The 22322-nt window shown below is 42.9% G+C and overlaps 1 protein-coding gene across 2 annotated transcripts in view; it reads left to right on the forward strand.

Moving 5' to 3' along the window:
* Window positions 1–1241: 1241 nt before the first annotated feature.
* Window positions 1242–22322, forward strand: part of LOC148454107 (CTD small phosphatase-like protein 2) — a 34302-nt gene continuing 13221 nt past the window's right edge. For both annotated transcript variants that reach the window (XM_088461275.1, XM_088461274.1), the window contains exons 1-8: window positions 1242–1316; window positions 3901–4088; window positions 4526–4637; window positions 14634–14759; window positions 17094–17196; window positions 17308–17419; window positions 20101–20163; window positions 22111–22190. In XM_088461275.1, coding sequence (XP_088317401.1) covers window positions 3966–4088; window positions 4526–4637; window positions 14634–14759; window positions 17094–17196; window positions 17308–17419; window positions 20101–20163; window positions 22111–22190 — 719 coding nt within the window. In that variant the 5' untranslated portion in view covers window positions 1242–1316; window positions 3901–3965. The remainder of the gene's footprint in view (window positions 1317–3900; window positions 4089–4525; window positions 4638–14633; window positions 14760–17093; window positions 17197–17307; window positions 17420–20100; window positions 20164–22110; window positions 22191–22322) is intronic.

Consider the following 22322-nt stretch of genomic DNA (forward strand, 5'->3'; position numbering starts at 1 on the left):
TGCGAGCAGCCAGGGGGCGTAGTTTAAAAAAAAAACGACCGCAAGTTTTGTTCGCTCGTTCAGACATAGAGGCGTGAACAGACCGCAAAGAGCGAACGGTTAATTTGAATAGCCACCCCTTTTTTCAGAACGAACGACCGCAAATAGCGTCCGGCTCTGAATCAGGTCCTGAGTCTGAACTTGTGTAAGAAGTACTCTGATGCAGCGGAATGCGACTTTTCTCACACCAAGTAGCGTGCTTCTGCTTCGACTATGGACGGATTTAAAATTAATTCCTGTGCTGGTAAGTTCGCAGCCCAGTGTCTCTAGCACCCTGTGAGTGGTGTTTTGCTGCTTCTGCGATGTGAATACAATGCAACATTTCTTTGGTACACTACTCCTTTGCGCAGGGTGTCTCATGCCGTATGGTGTATAGAAGCTAATGGTGCGTACACACGGTACGATTTTTATGAGCGATTTGAACGATATTGTTAATATCGTTCATGTCATTCATATTGTTATCATTCATATTGTTCATTTTTTTGCAGTCACCAACTGACAATGACCAACGATGTGCGTTCCCGCATGAACGATAACAATATCTATGGTCTTTCATGCATGCAAGCCAATTTGGACGATTTTGTAAAGATTTGCCTGTAAAAAGATAGCTTCACTGAACTATCTATCATAGATATCTATCAGTGTGTACAACCAAAATCGTTTGCCCTGCACTACAGAGAGTTGGAGGGAAATCTATCAATGATATCTATGGTTGTTCAAGTTGTCCCGTGTGTATGCAGCATAAATGTATGAGGACATATCTGTACACATACATGGTATGGTATCCATTTATGCTATAAAAATTGCAGAGTAACTTATGGTATATTTTGTGTTCATGAAAGTAACTAAGTAAAGCATTATTGAGTAGTGTATGTGTTTATATTTGGACTATTTTTGTTACAAAACACCAATAAAATTACAAAATATTTATACAGATATACTTCCGAGGGAAAGCCCTGTCATTCCTAAAAATATAACATTAGCAATTATAGGCTAATATATATCAATTAAAAAAAGTTATTTCAAGTAAAGTAATAAAATGTAAAAAGCGCAGATTGGCTAGTCCAGTTGGGATGAAAATTATTGAGTCTTGAATGGGTTAAACAATTTATACAAATTCCAGAAAGACTTGATAAATCCAGCAGTGAATAAGTTAACAAAAGCTTACTAAGCTAACATTGGTGCACCTAATTAGTAATTATTGATAGTTGGCTTAGAGTGAAGAGAAACACAAAGAGCTTCCTTGCTGAATATGTACTTGTCGCCAGATATTTGTGGTAAGGTATATTTTATTGATCAAACATGTTAGGTCCTACTGAATACAAAGCAGCGAACATCTAACTTCTGCAAACTGGTTGAATCACACATTTCAGCTGTCTGTGCCACAATAATAAATATGGCTTTGCTAATGTGGTTTCAGTTTACTCCTCTACAAGTTCACAGACCCTATTATGTCATGCCAAGGCCATTTAGTGAACACTGTACTACCTTAACTAAATATTGCCTTAAAAATGCTACTTTGAAAATCTTGTTTGTGCTCCTTTGAAATTGTCCATCATAAGTTTTTACACATAATTGCACATGTATTTCATTATTGTTGGTAGTTAGTATACATACAAAATAACTGCATACAATGTAGAAACACAAGCAAATATGCTTCAAAGCTTAAGTATGCCAATATTTTCACTAAGATGCTGTTGAAAGAACCTATGGTTGTCTCGCAAAAACAAAATGCATTTAGAAAAGTTTTTTTTATTGAATTAAAAATATCTATAATGTGAATTAACAAAATCTAAATTTACTTACATTTCATATCCTTTGACAGGTAAAGTAGTAGAACAGTGAGCGTAATAGTAAATTTCTCTGTAATTTCTTGTTTGAGCTCCTGTGATTCAGGCGCATTACTGATCTTTTTCAAATTGAATTATTTGTATTCCAAGTTGATGATTGCTGGCTATGTCCATATTTTTTATTTTAGTTTTTTTTTTTTTTTTACTATCTCATTGAATTGAGATACCTTTTGGGGAGTAATCCTATATTATATAAACAAAATGTTCCTTTGTATATAGTCATGGGTGATACTACATATTGCTCTGTACTAGTCTAGCACTGTACCTTTTGTTTTATATGTTCTATGTTTATGCTAAAGTGCAGGTTTTAGAAGTGGAGATGTTGCCCATAGCAACCAATCAGATTCTAGCTATTAGCTAAATAAATGTTAAGTAGAACCTGATTGGTTGCTATGGGCAACATCTCCACTTCTAAAACCTGCACTTTAGTAAATATACCCCCAAGCATCCATTTGAAATGTTTATAGCATATTTCTCCCAATAGAACTGTCTTCCAGTTTCACAATTTACAGTACACTGCCTGTTAGATCTTACGTTTTTGATCTGCACATACAGGTCTGGTTGACTTCCAAAATATAATGTAGTATTATTATTATTATTATTATCATCATTTATATGGCGCCACAAGTGTTCCGCAGCGCCTTACAAAGTATATAAACAAATAGGTTGACCAGTGACCTGCAGTACAATACAATACAGGACATGAATAATATACATTGCTACATTCGTGACCATAACACCCAGATAAGCAACAGCGCAATGCAACCAAGTGTTAGGTGCCCTAGTGGGGAGTAAGAAATAGAGAACGGAGAAGCACAAGAGGGTAGAGGGCCCTGCTCGCAAGAGCTTACATTCTAAAGTTTTATTGTAGTTCTTCCTGTTTTGATCATCATATACAGGTCTGGTTCACTTCCAATATATTATTTATTGTACAGGGGAACACAAATTCACAATATGCACTGCAAAATATGAGAATTCACAAGAGCAGCCGAGGAAGCATAGTAGGAGTAGACTAGGAGGGCTGTGTGTGAACTTGCATTATGAAGAAAGTTTAGAAGGGTGTAGTAGATATTACCGCCAGCCGCATGGTTCAAATCCCGACGGTGGCAGCCCGACAAGGATGAAGATCCCAATTGTCCCTAAGGTAAGTATCGCCAACCTAATTCCCCCCCTAACCCTCCCATAGGGGTGCCTACCCCTAACCTCCCTTCTAAGTGTCTAAACCTAACCACCCCCTACCCCGCAGCCTGAACCTAAGTCCCCTGGGGGGGGTGCCTAACCCTAACCCCCCCTTCTCCTAGTCTAAACCTAACCCTCCTGGGGGGGTGCCTAACCCTAAGTCCCCCCGGGAGCCCTAAACCTAACACCCCCCCCCCCCCTCCCACGGCTGTGTTTTGCTTTTAAATCATCGTCGTGTTTTGGAAAAACCACCCAAGTGTTTTGTTTTGGATTTGTTTAAAAATTTATATAAACAGCTAAAATCTTGTAACTTGGACCTGTTTTTGTTAATATAGTATTCTTAACCTCATTTATTTCCAGTCAATTTTGACCACTTCACAGCACCTGAAATTACGAGGGAAGGAAATACTGTAAATGTAATTCAAAGAACGCAAGATCTGTTTTTTTTATCCGAGTTCCGAACTTGGCAAGCAGAGACAAGTTGGGACTCTTCTACCGCAAAGAGATCTGAACTGGGACCCTATTCAACCCGGAACCCCAAATTTCAAGTGTGTGTGTTTGGTTTTCAGCAAAACCAAACAGCTCATCTCTTATTTGTAACCCACTGATTTGTTTGCTTTATCTAATACAAAAATTAATGGAATTAATTTAGTAATTAGAGGATAAGCTATAAAAATTGTTTTACAAACTCCTCACAAGCAAACGTTGGCCTGGTCTCAAAATTTATGAGACCCTTGTAATTATTATGGGTGGTTCTAAGAATAGTTATTATATATACAGCATAGGTTCTGCTAACACAACTCAGTGTATATATACTATATATATTTTTCAGGAGAAACCTACTGCTAAGGCATCAAATTGTTGACATCACCCTGGGACACTGGATGCATACAGGAAATGATTCTGAGATCACGTAAAATTCCTGCCCGACCCTCAAAGGAACCCAACACTCCAAAGAATAGATTAGACAATGGCAACCACCCTGTGACCCCACAGTCTACAAGCAAGGGACAGCAAAGGGTGAGTGTACAATAGCTCCACTGTCTGTTATTAGTGTGGTGAGGTAGATATCACTATGTGCAGCCACTGGGGACATAATGGAAATACAGTAATTCCTGTTTTTCTAAATACTCAAGTACGATTTGTCTAGTTATGGATAGTGTTGTGGAAATGTAGTGTGCACTGTTACAAGCTAAATAAATAAAATTATAAAGAGAATTGCACATTTCACATAGAATCTTTACTATGGGTTATTTCTGAAATTCATTGGAAGTTTTAGGAATTAGAGAAGTGTAAGTCTCCAGTCCAAGATATATGCCAACAGTACATGCTCCCAGTGCTGAAAATAGAATTCCCTGTTCTCCGTCCTGCACATCTCTGAAAATGTAAAAATAGGTACAACTGCTGGCTTATTCAATGCCTTGCTGTTCTTAACATATGATCATCTCTCTAACCAGATGAAGCTGAGATCACCTTACGTTTGTCCAATAACCGTTACGGATGACACTGAAACGCCATCTAGTAAAAAACGCACACTCTGCCGGGTGCAGAATTATCTTGCAGAGGAAGGTAAATAATCACATGAAGCCATCGCCAAGTGTAATCTGTAAATGCCTTTTTATGATTGATCTGTCCCATCCGTGATGTTAAAAAGGATATTAAACCAGTAAGCAGCACAGATGTATAGGTGTGTCAATGAGAAAATGACTGGAAATAGAACAATCATATAGAGCTGGCAAATGAGTAAGGGGCCTATTCATTTTCGGGGGTGGCAAGTAGCCCCCCTTAATTGAGTATCCATCTTGCTGCAAGTAGCAGCGGGTTGGTGGATACAAAATCATCGGAGAGATTCAACATTGTTCTGGTGCGTGAACAGTCTGTCTGAAAATCAACTGCCCATGTAACTTTATCACCACTTCTGTAGCAGTAAAAATGAACACTGCCGAGTCTGACTCCGCAGTGTTAATGCACATACGCAGGGCCGTAGCTAGGGTAGTGTGGTCGGTGCCATCGCACAGGGCACCACAGGTCAGGGGGCACTGTTTGGGCCTGTCAAATTTCTGTTTATTATCATTCTTGTTTGTAGCTTCCTCTTATTTCATCCCTAGCATCTCCTGGCATCCCCTATCTCTTCCCTGGCCCTTCCCCATGAGGCCATGGCCCTTTTTTGGGTGCATTATGTCCCTTTGAATAATGAGGGGGGCACCAATGCTCTTTCTGGCACAGGGCACCAAAAAGTCTAGTTACGGCTCTGCACATACGAGAACTTTGGTTCACACATGCGCACAAAGAACCCAGCAGCCGGAAGGACCCGAATGTATGTGATGGTGGACCCTTCTTATTTCCGTATTCATCAACAGATTTGATTGCGAGAACAAATGCAATCTGTAGGGTGCGAAGAGTGATCCGAGCAGGGGCGGTGGGATTCAAATGGATCCCACCGCCCCTGCCCCGCCCCGCCCCATAGGAAGGAGCAGGGCATTGAGAACTGACCCCATCTAGAGATGGCATCTGTTCTCACAATCAAATTCCGAGAATTAGTATTTTTGGAATTGGATGATTTCGGTAATAAGTGTGTAATCTAATTACTAGTGTATGGGGACCATGTTCTGCTTCAGTATTGATGGTGAAGCAGGAGATTTCAGTGAAATCTCAGTTACCTGTTTAATGAATTGGAACAAAACTTTAGTTTCACAAAAGTATGTAAAAAGAAAATATTTTTACCTACTCCAGAGTTTCTCAAACTCCACAATTACAGTCCAGGTTTTAAGGATATGCATGCTTGAGTCATGATGGTTAAATCAAATTGACTAAAGTACTTAACTCACCTGTGCTCAAACATGGATATCCTTAAAACCTGGACTGTAATGGTAGTTTGGGAAACTCTGATCTACTTTAAGGAAATTAATAGGCCACTAAATCCTTTATTGTAGCAAAAGTGTTTTATTTATACTACCCACTACCACCCATATATTTCAATGGGATGTAGTTCTAATACCAACAGTCGGGATACCGGAATTCTGTCACCTGTCAGAATCCTGGTGCTGGCAGTAAGTAGTGGAGCTAGGGTTAGGCACTAGGAGGAGGGTCAGGATTAGGCAGTAGGGAGTAGTAGGGGGCATAGGCAAAACTGCGGGGTGGTCCGGGGGTGCACCGGACCACTCATTAGAATTGCGGCAGCATTTAAAAAAAATAATAATAATCTTTGATGTGGCCGAGGAGCAGCTCCGCCCCCTGTAGTGCACTCTGACTGCTCGGCATCAGCGTCACTCTGCTGCCGGGGAATGGACACTGGACACAGTGGACAGGAGTGAGCTCTGGGGTGGGGGCGGAGCTGCCTTATGACTCATCGCACCACTGTAAAGCTGGCCACACATCTAAAGATTATCTGTTCAACCAGCCAACTAGTTGATTGGTTGGAGTGAAAATCTGGTAACATATGGGCGTAACTGATTAGTAATTTGCTCCTAAATGCCAGGAAACAGATGAAAATGGACGTTCAGACAACTTTGTTACATGTTTGATCTAAACAGTTTGTGCAAACAGTTTTTGTCCATTTTCCGGCATTTGGGATCAAATTGCTGCTTGTCATTTGCTTTCTTACCTTACCAGATTGTCATTCCAAGCAATCAACTAGTTGGCTGGTTTGCCTATGAAACCTGTCAAAAAAAGTGCACAATTGGGGTTTTGGGATGCAAACTTGCGGGAACAAACTAGCACCCTTGGGACAGTCCCAAGGAAAGCACTATGTGGGAAAGGGGGCAGGGAAAGCACTATGTGGGAAAGGGGGCAGGGAAAGCACTATGTGGGAAAGGGGGCAGGGAAAGCACTATGTGGGAAAGGGGGCAGGGAAAGCACTATGTGGGAAAGGGGGCAGGGAAAGCACTATGGGGGATGGGAGGTAGGGGATAACACTGGGATTTGGGAAGCACTATGTGGAATGGGGGGGGGAAGTACTATGTGGGTTGGGGAAGCACTGTGGGATGGGGGCAGGGAAAGCACTATGGGGATGGGAGGTAAGAGAGAGCACTATGGGGGATGGGAGGTAAGAGAGAGCACTATGGGGATGGGAGGTAAGAGAGAGCACTATGGGGGATGGGAGGCAGGGGATAACACTGGGATTGGGGAAGCACTATGTGGAATGGGGGGGGGAAGTACTATGTGGGTTGGGGAAGCACTGTGGGATGGGGGGCAGGGAAAGCACTATGGAATTTGAACTGGAGGCAAGAGAAAGCACTATGTGGGATGGGAGGAAGCACTCTCTGGAATGCAGCAAGTGTCATCACTCGTGAGTGATAAAACTCGTTGATAAATGAGGCCCTATATGTTTTATTTAAGTGCTGTGAGAGCCATTGTGTTCTATTTTTCTCTTACCGGTGCTAATTTGTTTTTGTTTTCATGTAAAGCTTATATGTTTTATTTTTTTGGTGGTAGCCATTGTGTTTTATTTTTCTCCTATCGGTGTAGTCAGATAGTATATAATGGGCAAACATGTTTGACTTCTATAAAATTTGGAGGTATATGCGCAAATCTAAAGCGTAGGAAGGCCATCAGCTGTGGCATTTGCATAAAGATGCAGTCGCAGCTGCAATTGTATCCAGCTCTGAATCCAGCCCAGTGTGCTTGTATGGTACAGTAATGTTCGCTAACCTAGGACCAGTAAAGCTGGGCATCCACTACACCATTATCTGTCCAACCTGGCTGTTTGGAATGAAAACCTGGTAATGTATGGGAACAAATAACAGTCGATCATATGGTCTTAAATACTGAAAAAATAACAAAAATTTTTAAAATTGGTTAAATGTGTGTGTTTTAACCAATTTGTCTGAACACCCATTTTTGGCTATTTTCCAGTGTTTGTGAGCAAATGGATGACTGTCATATGCTCCCATACATTACCAGGTTTTCATTCCATCCAGCCAGATTGGACAGATATCTGACATAAAATTGTATAGTGGATGGCCAGCTTAAGTGTGAATAATTAAATGAAAATGTGGTACAAAAAAGGTTCTAAAAACTAGTTCCTGATTGTGAGTGGCAGGCTGCTGAAAACGCTTTACATCTGTGGTCATAGTCGAAACTGTGACTTTACGCACGTTCAAGGTATTTGGAACTGGAACAACCATTACCAAATGTCTAGTTTCGCCTATGGTAGGGGGAGGGTTAGGACACTTACCGACGGGTTTCTGTATCCTAACTCTGTCACGATGATGGCGTTGGGATTCTGAATGCTGGGATCCCGAAGACTGCCATCCCATAACCCCAACCCATTTCAGTGACTTTCACATAGAACAGAGCTAGCAAAACAATGCTAGATTTAATATCAATTTGCTGCAGATTTTCTTCAACTAATAAACCTGATGTGGACAGATCAAGTGCATTGAAAAGGCTTTGTCCACTGGCGACTCGCTGTGTGTGTGTGTGTGTGTGTGTGTGTGTGTGTGTGTGTGTGTGTGTGTATTCATGTTTTTGGATTGTATAAGTTGCTCTAACACTGGAGTGCCGTCTTTTTCTTTCTGTAGTAATAGTAATGTGCTGCAGTGCTCATAGGACACAGAGGCTAGGAAGTTTTTATGTTACAGTTGTTATTAGGGTGATGGGTTTGAAAAAAAAAATTAGATTTACTGCTTAGAAATTCTATTCATCACAACCCAGACTCGCAAGCATATGTCTAGTTATAATGAAATGTAACCATGGCCTCCAGCGCTGTAACAAGGCTTTTCTGTACACTGGGCCACTCTGGCCCCCCGAGTGCATGATGTAATGTGGACGGCACTGGGTCGGCAGCGCCTGGAATTACAGCACAGCCAGAAGCGCCCTTTGGATGGTCCAGGGGTCTGTAAGAGCTGCAGTGTGCATGTCTGGAGCATCTCAAGGACCTCTGGGCTGCACTGCAATAGCAATTTTGGCTGCAGGGTGCCAGTTCTGATGGAGACCCACAGGGCTCTGCGCGGTGGCACCGATTGCACACCCCTAGTTACGACCCTGATGGCTTCCATGAATTCCTACCCATGTTGCACTGCAGGTGGGGCAGATATGAAATTTGGACATGAATTCATATTTGAAAGGGGCATATCCAAACAAAAATCTAAATTGCAGTGTAAAATAAAGGTATCCAGCATTTATGGGCTACATGCAGAACCATCCAGTATTTACCCTGCATGCAAAATATACATGGAATTGCACCCCTTGCATTGCAAAGTAGTTTCTTTGCTTTTACGTCACAGCAGCCTAGCACACGCTGCTGTGTACTGGGCTGCACTGGGAGACTACTCTTGGCTGTTAAAGTAGCAGCCGGAGCAGTCTCCTATGCGTATGGGGGGAGCAATCAAGCTGATTGCACCCCCCCATTGGCTGTGCGCCGGGCTGAGGGGCACACAGCGCCCCCCTCCCCAGCACGCAGCTTTGCGCCGCTGCAAAAATGATTTTTTTTCTCTAAGGGGGCATGGCCATGTCTCCTGCAAAATTGGCCTTGGGCCCTTCCACCCGCCCTTCTGTTGTATATATTAAACAGGACATGCATAGTTTAGCAACAGGGACTGCCACTTGTGGCTGAAGTGATTGGTTTGTTTGGGCCCTGACATTCCATAACATACTCCGTTAAATTCTCGATGAAGGGCCCTTATTTGCATGGTAACTTCTGTCATCCGTGAGTGAATGGTAGCCGTAGGAAGTTTATTCCCATCCAGTCCAATAATGCAAAGGGGTTTTTGCAGCGGCATACTCTCAATCCTTAACTCTTGAACCGTCTTAGCCGTAATGAAATTGTCATCGGCACCTGAATCTAAGAAGGCCTTGATGACTTCAGAAGAGTTTCCCACGACCAGAGTTACATCGATGGAAAACTGGGAAGTAACACTGTTTTTTGGGGTGTTTCGGAATGCACCTAACCTGACCACCCCTTGATCAGTTAGGCCTTCTCGTTTCCGGGACACTTTGGACAGCTGGAAAGAAAATGACCGGTTCGCCACAGTACAAGCAAAGTTTTATTTTTAAACCACCTATCCCTTTCTGTGGCAGGGAGGCGAGACTTCCAATTCTGCATGGGTTCCTTTTAGGGGCTCGGTAGGTGCTGTGAAACGTGGAGCAAGCTTAAAGGTAAAGCGGCGAGACTGTTCCCTTTCACGTGCTCTCTCTGTGGCACAGATCCACTCTGATACACAGGAGACTAAGTCATCCAAATAAGTCGGCAATTCCCTAGATGCAAGGAGATCTTAAATTTGATCCGACAGCCCCTGCATAAAGGTGGCAACCAGGACTTCGTTGTTCCGAACCCTGGCTTCGGAGTTGGAGTGGAACAGCACGGCATACTGTCCTGCAGATTGATTTCCTTGTTTCAGCTGTAAAATGGCCGACCCTGCGGAGGATACCAGTCCAGGCTTGTCAAAGACCTTCTGAAAAGTTTTCAGGATTCGGTGCTGTTGTTGATCAGTGGATCATTCCTTTCCCACAATGGAGAGGCCCAAGCCAATGCCTGACCTGACAATAGCGAGATTATATAAGCCACTTTTGTCCTGTCCTGGTTCAGGAATCCACGACAGCCTGTTGGATTCGGAATCCGTATTGGTGCAGAAGCTCCTGCTGCAGGTGCAGTAGCGGATGGACCTGGTTGTACCGGAGGTGCTTGAGCGACACCGACTTGCTGCATTAGTGTCTGCAAACACTGCATAATCTGAGCCTGGTCTTGTTCGTTCTTCTCGACTCTAGCAAGTAAGTTCTCGAGCAAGTCTTGTGGTGACTGATTACCATCAGCATCCATGTTTTGGGCTAGAGTATTCTGTCACAAACTCTCGGACAGATTGTGGATGCAGCCCGTATTTAGGGAATTGGCTGGACCTATGCCTGAGGCGCGGAGTCTAATGTGCCGGCGGTACTCACCATGGACCCTCGCAAGAAGGTTTGGACTTGGCTGCGTCCGACACACAGGTCGCGATCCTCAGGTTAGGTTCCCCTATACAGGTACTGGTCAGTACTGGATGTAGTGCAGAAGAATAACTTAGTCGACAGGCCGGGTTAATACCAAACAGACGAAACTGTACCAGGAAGCAGCCGTAGACAGGTGACAGAGAATAGCCGAGGTCAGAACCAGATATCAGGAGCAGTACAAAGGAATCAGGCGAAATCTGAGTCACAAACAAGCCAAGATCTGGATAACAGGTGAGTACTGGAACACTGGAGTATGGTATGGAGCCTATACTCTGGCACCTGCATGGTGCCAGAGACTCCCTCTTATAAGGAGAAGTCCAAATCTCGCGCCTCCGAGATTGTGAGGAGAACCTAGCGCTGACATCACAGCAGTGGGTGCCGGGGACTCGCCCGCCGCCGACGGAGGTTCCAGTGCTGCCGGACCCAGTAAGTGATAGCCGGTGATCGGTGCACTGTGATACACCTGACTCAAGCTAGCAGTGTCTGAACTCTCTTCACAGGTGGCTACTTCGAAGGGTTTTAGCACCTTGCATAAGACTGAAAGCATTTTCAACTGCTCCAGACTAAGGAACACTCTCCCCCTCTCTCTCCCAATGTCATGGCTTTTTGTAAAGCTGTGGATAGCTTTTTGCTGTTCATCCATCCGCTGAAGCCACCAGGTTACCACAGTTGGTGGCAGGGCAAATTCAACTGTTTTTGCAGCTGCTGCAATCTTCTGCATGCTGTGGCTAAATGGTGAAAATGTCCCAAAATTTTTCAGGCCACAGACTGCATTGCCTGCACGCTCCTGTCATTTCTTTCAAAAACCCTGCACCCCCCAGAGATGGATAGGTTTAGGGTGTGGGAAGTGGGTGTTGGAGTTAGGCACCACTCAAGGAGGTACTTACCTTATCTGTTGGCATCTTCTCTCTTCGGGCTTCCGGCGTCGGGACATTCAGCAGCCAGGACTTCATACACATTCCGTTTCACATTCAGTTGTGTTTTTTTGTTTTCTTTTAAATGCTAGTCTTCTTGGTCACCTTCTGGGATGAAAATCCATCCCCAGCAGCTGCAGGCCTAGCGCTGAAGGAATCTTCTGAGGAATCCTGGTGGATAGGGGAGGAGTCACCTAGCCTTAACAAATTGGATGCAGTAATACCTCCGATCATTACTGTGGATTTTGACGATGAAGATGTTGGTGGTAGAGATTACAGGTGTGGGGATCTAGTTGAACTTGAGAGAAGGGAGCTAGATGATGCTGGACTGCTTGTTGTTTTAGCACGATTTTTTGATGTCAAAAAAATTTCATGACTTCACTGCAAATTACGTAACAGGGAGGAGGTTCCTAAATGGTTAACATCCCCTACCTCTTCTTACTGTGGTTTTACAAATGCTAAAGATGTCTTGACCATTGTCAGGAGTTGGGTAAAAATAATTCCACACCTAAAAGGTACATTTGTTGGTCCTATGCACAGGTATGACAATTGCCTTCCTCTTATGGCCAAGAGCTGCTTCCACTTGTGCCTGACTTACACAAACAACATCCTCATCCTCCCATTAGTGCCGGCTTCGGCTACACAAATATCCTCCTCATCCTCTTGCACTTTCTTGTTGGCATCTTTAATTTGTATGTCATCATCAGCTATATTTGTGCTCCTCATCCCCACATTTGCAGAGGGAGCAGAAATGAAAGGAGGCTTCTGTGCGAGTACAACAGTATCAGAGTGGTTAGGCTCACACATGGCACTCGAGGACACACTTCTATTCTCCTCAGGGAATGGTGACATTTCTGTTTCTGAATGCACAGTTTGTTCTACTGCCTTTTTTACACCTCTTCTACACTGAGTGATAAGGTCTTGCATCATCATGAGAGGCAGAGGAAGATGCCTACAGTAACTGACACTTGCAGAACCACCAATCATAAATAAAAGCCAAGTCCCCGGACTTTCCTTACCACTGTAAGGCATGTTGGCAATTTTGTTTTTTATGCACCACACTTTCCCTTTATTAGCTGTTTTTTTCTTTAGCACTGTATATTATTTTTTTTAGATGCCCTGATTTAGACCCTCCTAAGCCCTTGAGCATCGGCTTTAGTAGATGACGTTGAAGGACTAGCATTGTCATCTTGGCAGCAGCTGCAGTGACGATATTTGGTTGTTATTCTCTAAACTGAACGTTATCCATTTTTAAATTTGCAGTTCATTGTAAGGCTTATATATGCACGTGAAAAAAGCGCGCTAAGGTAAAGCGCACCAAACTGTACAAACAATAAAATTTTATTTTTTTGATGTTGCAGCTCTATTCAAACTGCGCGGAGCCACAGGGCTTATATATGCAAGTGAACAAAGCACACTAGGGTAAAGTGCACCAAACTGTACAAACAAAAGAATTTTATTTTATTTATTTTATGTTGCAGCTTTATTCAAACTGCGTGGAGTCACAGGGTTTATATATGTACGTAAATGTCTTTACTGATGGACACAGCACAGCCTATATGCACAGAGTAGAGCACAGCATGCAGCAGCATGCACCTCCTATACCAGGCCCGAGGGCCATATAAGGCCCCCAGAAACATTTGGTTTGGCCCTCCAAGCTTTTTCTGCTAGCCTCATCTGACTATAAGTCAGCCAGAATCTATGCAGCAGTGCCGCCTGGAGCATCCTTAGGACACTTCAGATGGTGACACAGCTGTCCTTACAGCTCCCCAAAGCACTCTCAGGATGCTCCAGGAATTGCTGTAATCACCGGCGATTGTGGCCCCCACCCCTGTGTGATGTCACACAGAGGGCCGTGGCCTGCACCGGTTCCGCCAATAATGTTATATATATATCAAAATGGCCCTCGGCAGAAAAAAGGTTCCCCACTCCTGCCCTATACACATTAACTAAGAGCAGCACAACCTTTACTGCATCTGAACACAGTACAGCCTATACAGCAGAGTAAACGCAGCATACAGCAGCGTGTCTGACATGGAAAGGAGTCCCATCTGTGGCGCTTTCGTTAGAATCCAAAACCCACGTGAATCCGACGCCGTGAGGATGATGTTTTGCCTCGAAGTGGAATCCGAGTCAGACGGGAAGACCTGAACCTCCGCTCGGATTGCCTCCGATTCCTGAAGTTCTGGCTGGTTTGGATTTTAAGCAATCGGAACCGTTCATCAGAGCAGGGCTGGGGAAATTACAGGCCATTTCCAGGATATTGCCTTACATTGCATTCCTGTTATTTACTTATGATGTACTTGTGACATCACTTACCAGTATTTTTAAGAATAAGTGGGTATCTGTGGGTAGCATGTGGATTTGCAGGGCAGCACCTCATGGGTTTTACTGTGTGCTGGGAAATATTTTGTAGATCTGAGTGCGTGCCCCTGGCCTTGTACTGATTTTATGCAGGGGAGGATTATTTAAATGAGCTGGTGAGGAGTGTGGAGGAGTTTTACCTCACACAAGTAAATGATTTTTATACCCATATGAGTCAGGAAAATGTCTTCCAAATCAGATGAAGGAACGTGTTTAATTTTTGTAATGATACCACATGAGAATTGTGCTGCTCAGAATGTTACAACTGTCCAAAATATCTTTGCATTGTACTTGGTGATTATAAGTAAGTTATGGGGTTGGTTCTGGTAGTATTGTAGTTGATATAAACTTTGTTCCTCAGATCTACAAACCACACCTAGACAGCATTCGGTGCGAGTCCATTTTCAATTGGATGAATCTTCCCCTGAAAATACCTCACACTCCAGCCCAGTTATTTGCCTCTATTCACCTCACATAAACGGGCCAGGTAAGTACTCTGGAATCTGTCCTGTACAAAGGCCTCTCATGAGGGCAGAACTTGCATGGCTGATTTGCTTGTTCAATATAATCTCAACATAACTGTTTTATGAACAATGAATGTTTCTATTTTCCAAATAAAACTACATGAGCATAACATTATTAAGTAACATTACCTGAGTATCGCAATGATATGCCTACTTTACAAATACATTAGCAGGTCTGGGATTTCTAGTAAATCAATGAGTTAATACAGTGGTTCCCAAACTTTTTTGAATCGTGGTGCCCTAGAGAATCAGCATTTTTTCCACGGTACCCCTGGGCCAAAAGTTTCTTCTTGAAAAATTCAGCAAAAATTAAACTAAGTAAATTGTGCTTATGTCATCTTTAGGGACAGTTATGTGGTGGTTGGGGATGTAGTCTTGTTGCGGCCGCCGGTCACAATCCCGACAGCGGAATGCTGGCTAGCGATTTATGATAGATGCTGAAATCCCAACGCCAAGGACGCCATCCCGATCTATGGTAAGTCCAGGGCACTCTTAGCGTTAGCCGCGGGGGGAGGGTTAGGATTAAGGAGTCTAGTGGGGTTAGGTTTGGGGGGGGCAAGGTTGGGGTTAGGCACCCCCAGGGAGAGGGTAGGGTTAGCCACCCCCCGGGAGGGTTAGGTTTAGGTAGTGGTAAGAGGGGGGGGGGTTAGGCACCCCCGGGGGTAGGTTAGGCACTAAGGGGGAGGTTAGAGTTAGGTACCACTAAGGGAGGGTTGGGGGGGGACAGGGGAGGTTAGGGTACTTACCTGCCCCTGTCCGGGATCTTGATCCTGTCGGGCATCCGCTGTCGGGATTTGAACTGGCGGCTAAACAGCCACCGGTAGTTGACAGGGCTGCGCTTCTTTGTCCACATTTTTTGATTGGCAGTCATTAGCATTGGTTTTGGCTATCACACTGACTAAAAATCATTTTATTTGGTACTGAACCACCAACCCGAGGCACTCCTGAAAGTGCCACGGCACCCAGTTTGAGAACCACTGAGTTAATGTAATTTAAATTTACCTCAATCTCAGTATGTTGATATAAAAAAAAAAATCTACTACACTTACTTAATTTGGGCAACTGTCCACTTTTTTAGTCACCCCACAAACGGCAGTTGTGAAGCCCAAAGCATTACCCAAGCAGGGCCATAGTTGACAGCAGGTATAGGAGACAGAACCATCAGTGCTTGCATACTGCCATTTTGATAAGATGGGTAGGCAGTGACTACAGTACCAGACTCGAATAGTCAAAGCCATTATCAAATAAGGTGTTACATTCACTATCCACTTCCTGACTGGTTAGTTTGAACCTCCCACCCATTACTCACCATGCCCTGACCGCAATCACCCAGCTGTGCATAAGTGGGTTTTAATGGTGCTATCCAAAGTGCTACATGGGAGACCAAACTAAAGGGAAAGAAGGGTGGTGTCTAAAAATAGACAAATTCTTTGAAGTGATCAATATCTATTGGCTGGATCATAAAGCTAGCTACCCACTGTCAGATTTTTGGGATTGGGATGATTTTTCGGAAAATTGAAAGCCACAATATCTATGCTATACATTATGCAATTTTTCCATAGAGGCTAGCAATTTTTCAATCACCCCACACTGGTTTTGCATATGTTCACCCACAAGGATGATGACATAGTGACAGGAGAACATAGAAAATATGGGCAAATTATTGAAAATGTAGACACACTGCTCCATATCGGGAATTTGAGGCTAAGATTTTCGTTCTCGATCAACAGATCGGATAATCGAAGGAATGCGTTTGTGGATATTTTCTTACCGTTTTGTCGGTGAAACCCTAAAGCGATCGTTCATACACACTATACAATAAATCAGGCCGATCACCCGATTATTCGCAAATCGGCCAAATAATTGATGGGTGTGTAGCTAGCTTTAGAGATGATATTGAGTGCCATTGCTGCTTATCTGGCTTTCAACTGACAATCCTGCATAGTCAGCTTCAGGTTGAGCCTGGCTTTGAGTATCATGATTGCTGGGGTAAAGTAACTTCTCCTAATACATTGAAGCAGGAGGATGTTCAGGCAGTATATTGTCCCTTAAGGGGGGACGTGGTACAAAATGTTGATATTCTAAATGTCAACATGGCTTGAATGTCACAACCAAACCATAATCACCATGTCAACATTTTAAATGTCAACATTCAGGCCATGTCGTCATAATGTCTGCATACCCCTTAAGAGGTATGCAGTCAGTCACCAACATGATGTGATGGGTGCATTTCTGAAACTTTCATGGCAAACAAACTACATCAGATTTAATGATCATCCATCTTTCTCAACCTTTAGATGGCTGTAGTCCACCTAACCATGTAGTACATACTACTGATCTTCCTGACTGCAATTATTTTAGCCACCTCCCAGAGGATGAGGCTGGAGAGGAATTCAATCAGTGAGTGTTGTTGATTATGGAGTACACTACATTTGTGCAGCTAATGTTGTAGGTAAATTGTGAATTGTTTCTAATTATTAATTTTTTTATTATTTTGGTTGTTTCTTTCAGATATAAGTTTATCTGCAATGCCCAAGCCACAACATTTGGTCCACGGCAGAGAAAGAACGAGATCCCATTTAAAACCCGCAGCGCTCCAGCGATGACTCTAGTGCTGGACTTGGTAAATGTGACTTTCATGTTCAAGGACTTGAGCGTTTAATCAGTTGCCTGGCTGCTTACTACAAAGTGTGTGTGTGTGTGTGTGTGTTTATGAATAGAGATTATTATTATTATTATTTTTTTTTTTAATCCTGCCTACCCTATGTAGTTGGCATTTTGCTGTCCAGGTGTGTAGCATATGTTTTAATGTGGCTGCTGCTTTCAACAATGTCCCTCTCTACAGATGCCAAGTCCTTGGTGAGGGTCTAGGTTGCAGTATTGGTCATCAACCTACTGGTTTTGCCAGATGCTGAAAATTCTGTATGTATTTCAAGAGAGTCCGTGTCCAGTGAGAAGAACACAGGACCAAGGACTAATCATTTAGAAGGCTATGAGAGTTAGTAAAGATAGAATTGGAAGAAAAATTTTAGCCATGCAGTATGGATGTCACAAATAAATATAGGGCAGGTTAGCGGTGAGCTCCCCACTATGTGCAGCTGCGTGTACTTCCGGGTATCACAGTAAGTAAAACATTGCTTATTTTTGCTTTCACTTCTAAAGAATATGCAATCGTGTTTACCTTCAATAACCCGCAGAGTCTTATCGTGCAAGTTTCATCACACAATTTAATGAATTGTCCTTTTATATACAGCAGAGCTTAGGAGGATTCACATTGATAAGGTAAAGATAGATGTAGACATTCGCAAGTCTAAAGCCGGTCATACACGGTGTGATATGCACCGTGCAACGCGACGGGGGTTCCGACGTCTGACATATTGGGCATTCAGGTGGCCGACCGCCCGATATGCCGGCTCCCCCTCCCCCTCCCCCACCCGAATAGCACAGCATGGGATCGCACCCGCATCCCCAGATCAACTGAACCTGCAGTAAGATCTGGGGGTGCGATGTACGACCCCATGGTGCGCGCTCTGTCCGATATCATGCCCATACACGGTGCGAAATAGCAGCCAAATCGTACCAATCCGTGGGATCGGCTGATTTTCTCACTTCGTGTATGGGCCCGCTTAAGTATTTAATAAATTCAAAAACAAAAAAAAATGTTTTTCTCCAGGATTTTTAGCTGGAGAAAATGTAAATGTAGCTTCTCCATGTTTAGTATTGTTTGTGTTTATTTCTGCAGTCCCCATAGGTCTCAATGAAGTCTGTGCACAAACACTATTCAAATAGCTGAGAGAAGCGATGCTTCTCTCAAAACATAACGCCATCGCTGGATGTCTGGTCACACTGGAGCCAAGTAGGATGAGACTGTTCCCTTCCTGCCTTTCTCCTGAAGTGCATGACTTTTGTGTGTCCCTTGGACCTGTTCTGTGCCCTGTGTGAGTAGGTACATGCGCATTGTGCACAAAAGTGTGTTTCTGTGTTTTGCATTTGTAAAAGACTACTGTACAATGTCAGGGCAGTTTTCTCCTTGCCAGGACCGGTCGTTTTCGCATGGACTGTCCAGGAAGAAGGTTAATTTAGAGTTTTTTGCCTTTTCACTTTCTCTGTATTTAATTAATACATTGAAGGTGAAATGGCGAAAAACTCTGATCAGCTCTCTAGCTGTTTGTACTAAATAGACCCCAAAGTCCTTTACTGAGAAAGTTGGATTACATTTATTAAACTGATTTTATTGTAGTTTTCTGTTACTTGCAGTTGGTCCACTATATACATAGAGTAAACATTATTGAAATGTCTCTAAACGCAGAAGACGTACTGATTGTGAGCTCACTCCTTCCACATCCTGATGCAGACTTCACATTCCTAACCCCCCTTTCAAGATAGATATTATAAGGTTAGTTGCGTTGATCCCATCCTGCTCTCTCGTGTAGTGATGATTCTTTTTAAAAGAAGCTGCAACTAGAACCTGGATTCCCAGACAATGATGGATTACAATACGGATGAATTGCACCATGCCTGTAGGTCTTGAGCTCCAGTGTGGTCCTAAGTAGGAGGTTTTACATTTTACTAATGTGTGACTTGTGGGTGCCTCCTTTAAACCTGATGTGTACCAGATGTAGAGGAGCAGCAGTGGGAAGCATCACAGACAGAACTGCCCCCCCCCTCCCCCTCATCCCACTTGCTCTACATAAGGTAAGAAAGGGTGTAGGTCACCCAGTGCCTTAGAGGTGCCTTGGGGCACCCAGTACCCTTCCACCTTCCTTGACTGGGTTGTGGTCAATTTAGTAATAGTTTGATTACTTGTCCTAATAGGGTTTAGAACATTGTAATCAATAGGGTTTGGGGTTCTGGCATGACACTTTTACAATATTTTTCTCTGTAATCACCACTTCTGCACCCATACATTTAGCAATGACCTAATGGTCCTCTAATGAAATGCCCTTATACTTTGTGTACTCAATCTCTGTCATTCACATATGTGAGAGTCCATAAAAACCTGCAGATTAATTAGTGTATAATCATTTAGAAAGTATTTTACCAGCATGAAATGCATAGTCACCTCCTGATTTTAACTACATCCTGAGCATAATCATAATGCTGAGTGGTTTTCTTGCTGGAAAGTTTGCTTTATATAGTTGACCAACCATGTATGACACACAGAATTCAAATATTGACTCTTCAGGTGAATGATTGTTGCTAAATGATGTGTTTTGTATTACACATACAGTGTGTATATATGTGTGTATGTGTGTGTATATATATATATATATATATATATTCATACTCTATCTTATGTCTCAGGTATATCTGAAGCTGCGGCCTCACATCAGGGAATTCCTTGAGACACTCTGTAAAATATATGAGGTGAGTTGAAAGGTAATGATCTCAGAAAGGGTTCCTGATCTATTACGTTTTATAGAGAGATAATATAATGGATGTAGTGGGCACCTTGGATTTGTTGCTTTCAGGGTTTTTTTTTTTTTTTTTCCTTTTCAGTTTTCCTCACCTCCCTAATAGCTCACCATTTAAGTCAACCTCAATGTCACTTGGACCTGGTCCCTTTCAGCTGACATGGCTGTATTATGAATCTTAGAAGTCTTGTACTTCTACTTACAACTCTTGTATCATTTCACTAAGCCAGCTGAATTTCCATGATCAGACTTGGTGCACCATAAGTCTCAGCATGCCTGAAAATGAGCTTGATGTCTATGCAACTCCACATAGCTCTTACTAGTCTCCCACTTGGAATTCTGCCCAGTGTATCTCTTAACTGCAACTCTGTCCCCACTGTCCATTCCCGTGAGCATAATAAGCCAACCACTAGGCAAGGTCAAGGATATATTAACTGTCTTGGACTTTACTCAAACAACTCTTCATACTTTAATTGACTCCCAATAGGGAATGCATCCCACGCTAACTTCTGATCATGTCCTAGGGTGCCATACACATGTGGTGTTCAGTCATTAAACAGAACAAATTTAAAGTGGTGATCCCACATACAGTATATTTGTTTTTTTGTTTGTTCTTTAAATAGCAAGTACTGTTTATGCATACATCCTTTTTTTTATTCTTAGCTATCCTCTATAAATTATTATATCCTTTTTCATAATTTCTCTGAAGGGCAGACAAATATGACTGCCAGCCACATACCCAATCCGACTCTCGGCTCGTCATGCAAAGGTTGAGGACTTTAAAGTGTAGACCGGAATCAGACACTGTTCCAAAACCTCTCATGTATCATATGACTGTGTTAGTCTTGGTAATCACATGTAGGGTTACCACCCATTCTGGATTTCTCTGGGAAGTCTGGAAATCGCAAGATCAGTCTGGCGGCTTGGCAATCCAAGACAGATGGTGTTTGATAGTTATGGGCCTTTCTGCTGCTCACGTCAGTTATGCCCAGTGTGAGTGTAGAAAATGTACCTTCAGGAGCCCAATTCAGTGTAAAAGAAGTAACACATATGGAATGCTGTTATAGGCTAGTGAGCTGTCACTCAGGAGGAGACATGTCATTAATTTACTGTAAGCAACATGTGCTGCATAACTGTACCTAGGCTCCAAGCATTGTCCCAGGTTTTAAAGACTTGTAGCTCTTTTCTGTTCTTTTTTGCTATGAAAAATGTCCCCATCTTTCAATATTGGTTACCCTTACAGCAGAAGTAACTTTTTTTTATTCCGAGAGTGATGGGGCGCCGACATTAGTGGAATGTAAAAGGGCAAGGCTCATGAGGGCCTCAGGTCTGATGGCATGAGGGGTCTCCAGTAGCACATGAGGGACCTTTTGGAGACCCCTCATTTTAGCTAGTGTGCATTTGTGAAAACCCCTAAAAATTTGCACTATGCATACGCTCCTATGGTGTTCTTACAAAGCCACAGTACAGATTCAGGTGCACGCCTGTATAGGCGATGTACAGTATGGGGTGTGATTGGGAAGCAACAGGGGTGGCAAAAAAGGTGTATTCAGAGGTAGCGTATTAGGAGTGTGTTATGGGAGTGTCATGGCCTATTGGTAGTCCATTCCAATGACGGCACTCAGCTATTCACTTTCAGGTACACTACTCCTGCTTACAGAAGACACTGCAGGTTTTTATAGTGGAAGAAAAAGAAATATATTTTTTAAGCCATGATTCACAACACATATGGGTAGTCTTTTTTTTGTACTTTTTTTGTGGTAATAAGTCAAACGAAAAGCTTTGCAGTTTTAGAATGCACTGACGTGTGACTGTATTATGACTACTATGTACACAGAGCTGGGGGAGAACTACATTGTGACCTGGTAATGGTGTTTTCAATGATTTTCTTTTCATGCAGATATTTGTCTTTACCACAGCAAAAAGGGAATATGCAGAGAAAATAGTGGAAATCCTGGACCCTCAGAAAAAGCTAATAAGGTGCCATTTTTACAAGTTTCTTCTGTCAAATCGTGAAGTACAATTACAGTATGGAAAATACATTTATTATATGGAATGGTGTTCCCAAGGCATAATTAGCTCAGGATAAATTAGTGCAGCGGCTGCAAAGAC

This window comes from Taudactylus pleione, unplaced genomic scaffold (genome assembly GCF_031769625.1).
Source record: "Taudactylus pleione unplaced genomic scaffold, aTauple2 ptg001032l, whole genome shotgun sequence".
Lineage (NCBI taxonomy): Eukaryota > Metazoa > Chordata > Amphibia > Anura > Myobatrachidae > Taudactylus > Taudactylus pleione.